The sequence below is a fragment of the Eurytemora carolleeae genome, unplaced genomic scaffold (genome assembly GCF_000591075.1).
Source record: "Eurytemora carolleeae unplaced genomic scaffold, Eaff_2.0 scaffold766, whole genome shotgun sequence".
In the NCBI taxonomy this organism is placed as follows: Eukaryota; Metazoa; Arthropoda; class Copepoda; order Calanoida; family Temoridae; genus Eurytemora; species Eurytemora carolleeae.
Window position 1 is genome coordinate 67,456 of NW_019396659.1, and position 12,203 is coordinate 79,658.

The 12,203-nt window shown below is 28.7% G+C and overlaps 1 protein-coding gene across 1 annotated transcript in view; it reads right to left on the bottom strand.

Annotated features, from left to right (window-relative positions):
* LOC111707036 (uncharacterized) overlaps positions 1-12,203 on the bottom strand; it is a 61,526-nt gene that overhangs the window by 27,060 nt on the left and 22,263 nt on the right. Inside the window, exons 5-10 of the mRNA XM_023480018.1 lie at positions 9,464-9,562; positions 8,050-8,154; positions 7,606-7,703; positions 5,338-5,425; positions 3,920-4,017; positions 2,270-2,327 (exon numbers count right to left, since the gene is read on the bottom strand). Coding sequence (XP_023335786.1) covers positions 2,270-2,327; positions 3,920-4,017; positions 5,338-5,425; positions 7,606-7,703; positions 8,050-8,154; positions 9,464-9,562 — 546 coding nt within the window. The remainder of the gene's footprint in view (positions 1-2,269; positions 2,328-3,919; positions 4,018-5,337; positions 5,426-7,605; positions 7,704-8,049; positions 8,155-9,463; positions 9,563-12,203) is intronic.

The window sequence follows — 12,203 nt, forward strand, 5'->3', positions numbered from 1 at the left end:
AAGTTGAAAATTTGTAAAGTTTAATATGCACTGCATTATAAGCACCATGTTCATTAATTATTCAACTTGAAAACATCACAAGATACTGAATAAAAAGATTTTTTATAATTTCAAGACTTTTAACAAAAGAAATTAATTAGTCTTTGTCACAAACTCTGACAATCCCTATATCTTTGCAACCCAATTTTGTTAACCTAAGATATTTAATACTATAATTTCTGGTAGATTAAATAATTTAAGTTTTAAATATCACAGGTTTACACCACGAGGTTGCAAAGATATATTAATTAAAAAGTTGAGATTTTGGCAAAGTCTCAATTCCTTTAAGCAAGAGCAACAAAAATAAGTCTTAGGAAAACTGTTTTTAAATCAAAACAATTTATTAAATTTTATTAAAAAAAATTATTGTGAAAATATTATTTTGTTCAATTTTTTAGATGTTATTTTTTTCTAATAAAGCAATTAAATTCAATGGCATGATTTTAGTTCAAAGCACGAAATTTTGAATTTATCTCAATAACAGTAAAATAATTAATTAAGGAAATGATTAGCTATGAATTGTAATTTTTAATACAACTGTTAGTAAATATAGTATTATAAGTTGATTAAAGTGAAATGAGCTTACAGAGACCTAGGAGTAATAAGTATTTTGTTGAAAAATCAATCAAAAAATATGTTTTCCCCCAGACAGTTATAAAAATAGCTATAGTAAAATAATTGTATAAGGAGCAATTAAAATAAAATTATTGTATAAATAACACCTGTAAAGTATTATTGTATAAATAGCAACTAAAGTATTATTGTATAAATAACAACTAAAGTATTATTGTATAAATAACAACTAAAGTATTATTGTGGATTATTGAATAAAGTTGAATACATCTGAAGGAAAATAAATGGACAGATATTTCAGCACGAAATGTTAAAATCCAAGTTTTAAAGTGTAAAATATGAATCTGTTTACAGATGAATGTTTATAGAAATGTCAAGATATTACAGAATGAAATTCTAAATTTAATTTCTAATAAACAAAATTTAGTAATATAGTTATTGTTAGTTGAATTTAATCATTGGACTTAATAAAGACATTTGATTTCTTGATTATTTAAAACGAAAACTCATTATTAGATTAGTTATAATAAACAATTTCTTTAATCTAAAACAATTCAAACTGATTTGAAAGTTTTTACAGATGCCTCCAAAAGTGTGTTTTCTATGCAAAGATAAAAAATGCTTATTTTCTCAAATATTTGCTATTTCCTTAAAAATAAAATAAAAAGGTAATTTCTCTTATCTTAAGCCGTTCAATCAAACGTTTAATGCTACTGCGGAAATGAGAGTTAAACATGCTGAAACTGTGATAAAAATTACAGGGTGTTCCAATAAACATGGGAATTAAGTGACTACTTTTATATCGTCTTCAATCCAAGCGGCATTTTTCACAAACACAATTATTTCAGTATTTCAGCTTGAATGCTTCTCTATGTTCTCTACCATTTTTGTATCTTCAAAATTGACGGAGATATGGCAAAGTTTGTGCAAATTTCAATTTATTAATAAATCCAAATAGTCTTAATAATATCTTTGTCCATTTTTAAGATATGATAAAGGTAGAGTTAGTCAGACGTACAGCCTCGTGTTTTTACTTTCTTTGCATTAAATATCAGAAATCAAAGACGACTTCCAAGTCGTCTCTCAATTCCCATGTTTACTGGGACACCATGTAGCAAATCATTTCATTTTATCTATTAAACTTAATCCCTAACTTTCCTTTTCTTTCGTTGTTTTTTTTTCTCTTGTAAAAACAAAGTTTGAAAACTCTTAATAACAAATTATAGACAATACTAGAAAAAACAACTGAGTTAGGAGAAATTAACTATTTTACAGGGCAGTGGAACTTTTATATTTTACAGGGATATCAGATACTTTTATTTTTTACAGGGCTAACAGATACTTTTATTTGTACACGGCTAATAGATACTTTTATATTTTACTGGGCTAACAGATACTTTTATATTTTACAGGACTAACAGATACTTTATTTTTTACAGGGCTAACAGATACTTTTATATTCTACAGGGCAGTGGAACTTTTATATTTTACAGGGATATCAGACACTTTTATATTTTACAGGGCTAACAGATACTTTTATATTTTACAGGACTAACAGATACTTTTATATTTTACAGGACTAAGCGATACTTTTATATTTTACAGGAATCCTAATTTACACATTTTTGAGACTCAAAACTTAATTGATAAAATTTACCTATATTTCCTTCGATAACTGCCTGAACAGGCAACATCTGAGGAGCACAGGCAAACTCCTAAATCAAACAGATGCTTTTAGACACAAAATATCGTCTTCCTCGCACATTAGAAAATGCGGGAATAAGAAATTATAAAGTCGAAATATAGTAGTGTGAGCCCCCAGGGCCACAAAACATTAGAAGTTATTTTCCTGGAAAAACGTAAACATTAATATGAAAACTTAAGTTTTTTCGAAAAGAAATAGAAAATGCATCAATGTTCAAAGCACCCCAACTTTTTTTTGCAAATTAGAACACTGTGAAAGAAAGACTATATCAACCCTATTAATGAATGATTAATACTTATTAGGTTTGAAATAGACAACAAAATTGTGGTTCTATCACTTTAAGGGCTTTGTGACTAAATATCTTCTATCAGTCGATATATTTCTCATAAATTCTTCAAATCTAATTTGAGGCGGTTTTTCCTTTTTCACACAATCGTTAAAAATTCACAATTTTAAGAAAAAACATTTTTAATTTTCAAATGACCCTTAAAAAAGGTAGAATTTAAAATGTTAAACATGTATAGAATTGTATATTTTTAATCAATACTTTCAGAAAGAGGGTTCACTCCAAAGTTGCATTAATAGTGATTCCAGGATATCTAACCTTTAAAAATTCACCGATCTGAAAGGTTAAGGAAGAATACAACATTATTTGTTTGTTTTTTTACACTTATTGATGATTTTCAATATAAAACCTTCCAAGAGTTTATGGATATTTTATAGCTAAACAAACTAAATATATTTCACCCTTTTGCCTATAAATGTGAAAACAACAAAAAAGTTCTCTTAATTTTCAAGCGTTAACTTTTTATTGATTAACCTTCATTTTTACTTGTAAATATGTTCAACCCTGGTTTTTACCTTATTTTGAAACATGTTCGGTTTACCCACATTATTCTTCAAACACACACCCTGCCATGGGTGTTAATAATTTATGAGTATTTGGTAGAAATCACTGCTAGAATATTTATTAGTAATTTCTAGCTAAGGTCAAAACAAAAAGCAAAATAGAAAACGTATTAATTTTATTCATTTATATGGACAACGAGTACATTACGAATTCCTATTTAAAACAATGGGGGGAAAATAATTTCAACCACCAACCGTTTCAAAGAAAAATGTGTGGATTTTAAATAAATATACTTAAAATATACCGTACACAAGTAGTAAAAAGAAATAAACTTAAACCTAAAATAATTCTGTTTAGATATCTAAAATTCCATATATAAAGTTAAATCAAGGTGTGAATAGGGTTAGACATCGATTTTGTCAGTTTTTAAACATTCAGGGGGCTCCAAAAATATCTGAGAAATTAATATTATAAAATTATATGCTCTTTATGTTTGCTTTTATTATAATATGCAAAATCTTGACTCTGACAGAATATAAGCATAACAGATTTGATATGCATTAGCTAGCGATTAATAGCTTTACTACGTTAACACTTAACTGTCAAAGCCAACATTTTGAAAAATCTCATAAAACAGAAATTAATAATATTTTATAATATTGCATATTTTTCTGGAGCCTCCGAAAGCCAAATAAAAAACGAAATGTACTGTGTAAACTGTACAGTACAGGTATAAGTTATGTACCAGGTACCTGCAATGGTATATCTGAAAACCGGTTTCCTCTCAGCCTGTCTGGGAGAAAGCAACGTGGCTGATCCAGCAAGGGTATATTCTCTACATTCAACCAATCTTGAAAACGAAATTAATTAATACCAGATATAAGAGTTATTTTTATTTACGCTTCATTAAGGAAAGGATACCAGAAACACACAAGAAAGATATACAGTGACACCAGTTTCTTTATTCTTTTTGTACTACATTTTCTGGGAGGAGTGCAAACAATCCCAGTGCTGCTCTGGGCTAGTTTTGTTTATAAATATCACCAAAATTTGCAAGACACTTTTTTGGAAATGAATCTCTAAAGAATATAAAAGGAACTTTCATCAAAATATTCTGTTACTAAATATTGAAAAAAAGTTTATCCTAGGAAGCTCTACGTGTCTATACATTCGTCCCAGAAACTGCAGTACACATTAGTTTATGAGAGTTCCTTGCATTCGTCCCAAGAAATGACTTTCATTTTAAAAAACCCAAAGGAACTGAGTTCTTGCCACAAACTCAAATTTTCTAAATCACTTATGCAAAACTGACAAACTGAAATAAAACCGAAAATACCTTGATATTTCAAACTGTTTGATCTAATAGAATTCGTAGTTTGAAATATCAAAGGTATACAACACCGGGTTGCGAACTTAGGAACTAAAAATCAACGTTTGTGGCAGCAATTTTAGGAGATTCATAAATAAGTTTTAGAATTGGTCTAATGTTTTGTTCCAATACTCTCCACTGTTATATGTTTGTATCTGCAGTGAACTAATAATATTAGTGTTATTATTATTAGTTTTCTACTAAACATTAATATACAAAACATACAAAATATACAATAATGATAAAAAAAAACTAAGAAAACGTGTGCGTGTAGAAAGCATTAGTACTGAGTATATAAGATTATACAAGTTAATTGAATCATCCGCCTCACTACTCAATACTAGAACCTCCGATCTTATTTTATAGAAGAGAAAAGAACATTTGGAAAGAAACAACTCTGTAGTAAGGATCTGATTACTCGACTCTAATCCAAATTTTCTAATGTCTATTTGTTTTTTTTTCAAACTGGTGGAGTAGACCTTTTATATTTCAATCTTTGACTATTTGAACTGGCAGAATTCATACTTGAAATATCAAAGTCGACGACATCAGAAATAAAAGATTAGAATATTGAAAATTAAAAGAAATGAAAAATTAAATTCTTATTTAGATATGTCCTAAAATACAGTTACACTTTAAATATGTATATCGGAAGACGACCTCAAAGCAATGTTATGTGTATTTGACGGTGTTATAGAGGCAACTTTGCCTTGTATTCTGTTAAAATGAGTACTTAATTCTGACAGTCGTCTTCCTAATCGACAGTTTCTGAGTCTCACTGTATCTTATGCCAGCACTCACCTATGAGAGGCCTGATGGAACAATCACAATTCCAGGGATTCTCATGAATGCTCAAAGAATGGAGTTCCCGTAAATTTTCAAATACTTTCTAAACAAAATAAAATAGTTAATCAATTAATTCTCAAATTCAATCAAAGATCACAAAAAAATGGTTTCTTGCCTATAATAAGTCAGTTTAAATAAAAGTAATACTTTTCTTTATGTGTTTTCTATAGTATAGGAATTAATTTATATTTCGAGCGGTAGTTGAACTAAATATACCCATTTTAACTACTTTTCCTTACCGCTGACATCAAATTTATACAATGCAAGAGAAGTGGTTGTACTAGACTTTTCATAAATTCTGACTACGTAAAATATTCTTATTTATCTTTTGACCCAAAACGCAATAACACTTGACAAATCTTTGCGTTTAAATTCTACATACATCTAATACGATGCTAAAAATTAAATTAGCACATTTATCCTTATTTTTCGTCGTCGCTATTTAGTAAAAAATAAACCGATTCTGAAAACGTGTCCACCCAAAAGTACGATTTTGAACGTCGAGGACAAATTCAATTTTATAAACCTAGAGCACAATAAACATTTTTATTTTTAGAAAAAATAAATACAGACTACAAAGGTGTCAGATCAAATATTTAAAATTTTATTTTTGCTTTAATCCAAAACCGTTTAAATCTACTAATATATTTAAAGGGACTGTAAAGGAAAACATGAAAGGGGGTATAGGCTTAAAGCTAATCACTTTAGCTCTTGATCGTGACCCATGAAAGTTTTATCTGATGTTCCTGTCTTGAGAAATTGATATAAAACTGTGTTAAATTATACGAAAGTTCATATATGTAAAATTTAAAAAATCTTAAACTTAAATCACGTGACCAGAACTATTACCAATGGCAGAGCAGTATACTGGTCACGTGTCTCCGCCTGTATCACTGCACTGCCATTGGTGGAATTTCTGGTCAAGCAATACGGACGTATAAATAATATTATGAATTAAATCTATAAAAAATAGAAATAACAAATATAAAATTAGAATTGGAGTAAACCTAAATTAGCTTTATGTGGGATATCATCGTTTTCAGATTGGTTGCATATTTGCTAAATTTGATCTTTTTAAACCCACTACTTTTATACAAAATTGTATATATATTAATTTTCGTATAAATTTGACAAAGTTGTAAATCAGTTTCTCGAGATAGGAACATCAGATATAACTTTCATGGGTCGCGATTGAGAGCTAAAGTAATTAGCTTTCAGCCTATACCCCTTTCATTTCTCCTTTAAAGTCCCTTTAAGGTTTGAATAATATTCTATAAATTGAATGGTGTATTTTTATCTAAAAACCATTGATTTTTCAATTCAATTTAGAGAAGGCTTTAAAAATATGATTTGGTTATCAGTTTGTTTGAAGGTAGAAGAATACTAAAAAATGCTGAAAAGGGCTGTCGAGGTAATTTCAAGTGACCGCTTATTGATTTGCATGCCTTTTTCACAACAGTACCTTTCAACCTTTCGGCTGATTATATTCCAATGAGATATTCAAGTTTTTTAGTTAAAAATTTATTATTTTTATTGGTGGTTTCTCTAAAATGTTAAGAAAATTTTTAGAATTCGACATTTTACAAGATATCTTATTAAACGTTACTTGGATTATGGTTTAGAGCATACTGTTGTGAATCGAACACTGTACTCCATAAATGTAAGGTCCCTTGAAATTAAACCTGTATTCCCTTAATATGTATTTGTATCCTATCATGAAAGATATGGTTTGAAATGTATTGGTATAGTATGGATCACATATAATTATTCATATAAAGTATGATTCATATTTATTACGACAAGAACTAGTTACAGATCATGACAAATGTATAATTAAAGATCATGCACCATGATCCATATATCAGTATATAGTTCATGTAAAGTAAGGATTATATCATATATAATTAATATTTAATTAAGGACCATTTATCATGATCTGCATGTGTAGGAGTAAATCAATTATCATGATCCATATATAATTATGCATTATATGATCCCTTTATAAGTATGAAACATACTTTATGATCCATATATAATTATGAATTATGATCCATTTAAAGTAAATAAACAAGGATCATATTATATGATTCATTTATAGTTAAGGATCATACACCAAGATCTATATTTGTAGGCGAGAATCAACTATCATGATCCCTGTATTGCATATTTATGGAACAAAAAAGAAACAAAAATTTTATTAAAAAAGTTAAATATTTCTTTCACCTGTTTTAATTCTTCAATTTTATTATTATGAAGAGAGAGTTTGAGCAAGTTTTTAATGTTGAAGAAACCTCTGGCATGAACACGACGTATTTGGCAACCTGTACATGTATCATTCATTTACATGTACATAGTTTATATCTTTTAGTTTATTAAAAGAATTTTAACAAAGGAGGAACAAATTAATCTTGCATTAAACGCTAATGAAAAGAGCCATTATGATATATAAAAAGACAATCTACGTTTTAATCTCATAATTTTTTAATACACAAAATTTAAACATTGGGTGACAAACTTTAATTCAATATTGATTTTAAGGATGAAGAACAGATAAAGGATCATTTAAAGGATAGGTTTGAAAAGAATAACAAATGATTGATTGAGAGGATGAATAAATTAATAAATTAATAAATGATTGAGGATGATAGGATGAATGAATGAATGTCCCTGATAGATCCAATGATACTAGCTGAGGAATCATCTCAAAAGCAGAATTTTCAATCCTTTGAAGAGGATTATTGTTCAAGGCAAGGTCACGCAGATACGGTATATCTAAATAATAATAATAATAATTATTAATAATAATAATAATACAAAACACAATTCTGTCCTGAGCACTGATTAATCATGAGTCAGGACTAAGGTGGAATATATCAATTCTCTAGTGCACCTCGTCACAGCAAGCGGATTTAACGGTTCTATTTCCACAGAACTATAACTTTCGAACAGAATTGGACCTTTTAGCTTTTTCTCTTTTATACTTGTTTGTCGGAATACGCGGTTTTAACGAAAAAGTTTGGCAAGACAACTCCATAGGTTCAAAGGTTGTTGAATTATAAACCAACTCATGATTGAATTCAAATAGTAAAAAACCCAATGCATCTCACCTAGTTAGTCCAGGGTGACAGGTGAGGCAACCCCCCCCCCCCCATTTAAAGAAGCTACACCATCAAAACCACCTTGCTTAAAAAAGTCTGGAAACATTGAGCCTTGAGTGCGTAACTAAACCAAAAATTGAGTATGTTTTTTAGAACATTATTTTCATACATCATATTTTTATATTTAGCGTCCTTTAAAAATATTTAAAATATTTGAAAATAGTTAATCTGTTTTGTGTTCTTTTACAAAACATTTTTAACCAAAATGTTTAAAACGACAAAAACTCACAAAGTTGCATAATGTTTTATTAAAGAAAAAATAGATATCAAGTTTTTTCATCTTCTTAAAAGAATATTTTCTTTCGTTTTAGCATATTTTCCAATAATTGTAGATATTGATAATTTGAAAAGTTTTCCGAAAAATTTGAATTTTTCTAATATATTTTTTCTCATATTAAACATCAGAAACAACCGATTACACTGTTAAACTGAAGATATACGGTTTTTTAGTCTAAATATGATTTTCTTTTTAAAATCTACAGGGTTTCCCCTATCTACACTCTACAGGGTGTCCCCTATCTACACTCTAAATGGTTTCCCCTATCTACACTCTACAGGGTGTCCCCTATCTACACTCTACAGGGTGTCCCAATAAACAGGAGAATAAATTGAGTATAATTGATCAGTCTCTTTTCTGATAGCATTACCACAGACCACATGTATCTATCTATTTTTCTATTTATCTATCTATCTATTTATCTATTTATCTATTTATCTATTTATCTATTTATCTATTTATCTATTTACCTATTTATCTATCTATCTATTTATCTATTTATCTATTTATCTATTTATCTATTTATCTATTTATCTATTTATCTATTTATCTATTTATCTATTTATCTATTTATCTATATTTACCTGAGAAGGTTGGAGTAGGAACAGTATTTACCTGAGAAGGTTGGAGTAGGAACAGTATTTACCTGAGAAAGTTGGAGTAGGAACAGTATTAAGTAGGTTCCCAGATAGATCCAGTTCTACCAGGTTGGTGAGACCACGGAATGCCGTAGGATCAATCTGACCTGAATATAAATCAATCAATCAATCACCTTACCTAACTATCAATCAATGGACCAATCAATCTATCACCAATAACAATCAATCTAATTGCCTAAAATGTATGAACAATCAATGATCTGGCATAAATATCACTCTTCTGGCCTAAGTGAATTAATAATCTTGCCTTTACATCAACTGCACTCAATAATCTGGCCTAAATATTAATCAATCAATAATCTGGCCAAAATTTCAATTAATCAGTCAATCAATCTTTCTGGTCTAAATTTCAATTGATCAATTTGACATGGAGACAAATCAATCAATCAATTATTTTACATACACATCAATCATCAATCTTATGATCATCAAACTAGATGATTTATTTATTCCGATTATACATTACCAAATAATTGTTGTTTAATCACAAATTAATCAGCTAATCATAAAATTAACTGATATATCAAAATCAAAATCTAAGGTAATGTAATGATGCACAGTGCATTTCAAACTTAAACCCTCTTATCTTCGGCATAAAAATTGAAGATAGATTGTTAAAAAAAATCTGCAATTGTTGGGAGAAAATCAATTTACTATTTAATCTATAAATCCACCAATATTTCTGATTGATTTAACCGAGATATAAATCATTTAACAATATAAACAGGAAACAGTTAATTTTATAGATTCATCAACAAATCAGATATTCAAAAAGAGATTTAGAATAAAAGAGATGGAATGAAATAAACTCTAATTCAAAATCACAAATAAAAAAGGGACTGTTGAAAAAATTTCAAGTGACACCAAGGAGGTGCATGTCAGATTCACCATGGTACTCATATAAGAGACTGAAAACTAAGGACCGTCTTTAAAGAAAATGTGTATTTTTAGCAGGATTCATTCCTTGCATCATTAATTATTGACTTACTAGAGATAGGAATGTTAATTTAAATATCAATCAATCAATCAATCAACCAATTTTTTGACAAACGACAAGCTAAGAATAGGCACAGTGTTAATGCCATATGAATAAAGCCAAAAACGAAAAAATGCATACTTGGGCTAAAGTTCAGTTTTATATTTAAACTTTTTAAAAAATGTATGTCAAATTGATAAAAATGTAGTTTTTTCCCCTTTTAGCCTAGGCGTTAAATAATATGAGTGCAAAAATTTTAAACCCAGGAAATCTCTAATTTTGCACAAATTGTGCTGAAAACATTACTCCCAGAAGATATAATTTTATTTTCATAAATCAACTCCAACCCAGTAACTACATGATACAGAGTGCTTCAGCTAGACTTTAACAAATAAATTCAATGCAGTAAAAAAGAGAGAAATTGCAAAAAATGAAAATGAGGATAGAACATTATAAAACTTTGAATTTTGTGTCCAAATTAACAAAGAATTATAGTTTTCTACAACATTTTTAGGGAGGACAGGAAGGATGATTTATATAGAATTTCAAAGCTATTGGTAAAAAATAAAAAAAAATGATCAATCGATTTGTAATTTATTTAAACCCCTTACATTTGTTGTAAACATTTACGTTATCTTTTTTTCCTAACCATTCCTGTAATCTTTAATTTTCGTAACCAATCCCTTCATCTTTAATTTTCATAACCAATCTCTTTATCTATAAACTTCGTAATCATTCTTGTAATCTTTAATTCTCGTAACCAATCCCTTCATCTTTATTTTTAGTAACCAATCCCTTCATCTTTATTTTTTTGTAACCAATCCCTTCATCTTTAATTTCGTAACAAATCCTTCATCTTTAATTTCGTAACTAATCTCTTCATCTTTAATTTTCGTAACCAATCTTTCATCTTTATTTTTCGTAACCAATCCCTTTATCTTTAATTTTCATAACCAATCCCTTTATCTTTAATTTTCGTAACCAATCCCTTTATCTTTAATTTTCGTAACCTCATCTTTAATTTCGTAACTAATCTCTTCATCTTTAATTTTCGTAACCAATCTTTCATCTTTATTTTTCGTAACCAATCCCTTTATCTTTAATTTTCGTAACCAATCCCTTTATCTTTAATTTTCGTAACCAATCCCTTTATCTTTAATTTTCGTAACCAATCCCTTCATCTTTAATTCTCGTAACCAATCCCTTTATCTTTAATTCTCGTAACCAATCCCGTCATCTTTATTTTTCATAACCAATCCCGTCATCTTTAGTTTTTCTTAGCTATGATTCCTATATCTCAAATTTGTTTTTGTAACAAACCCCTTATCTTTATTTTTAATAACAATTCTGTTTACTGTTATGTGAACAACAAATATGTTAAGCAACCATGCCTGATTCACAACGGTACCCTTTAAAGATTTATCTGGGGAAAAAGGTTTTCAATCTAAAAAATTGATTACTTTTAATGGCGGTTATCTATTGAAGGTGCTTGTGGATTTATGGAACGGAAGATAAAGGACGAATTTGTTAGAATTGATGCTCAGATATAGACAAAAAAGGGAACCTTTATGAATCGGGTTCTACTTTAAACGTAGAGTCACTTGAAATAACGTGTACAGTCCCTCTCAGCTTTGTATTTTTGTATAGAGTATTGTATATCTATATCCTCCACTGAAGCCTATATAGAAGCAAAAACAAGTTCTAATCAATCAGGAACATATCCAATAAAGGATGGACTTCGAGGAGGGGGG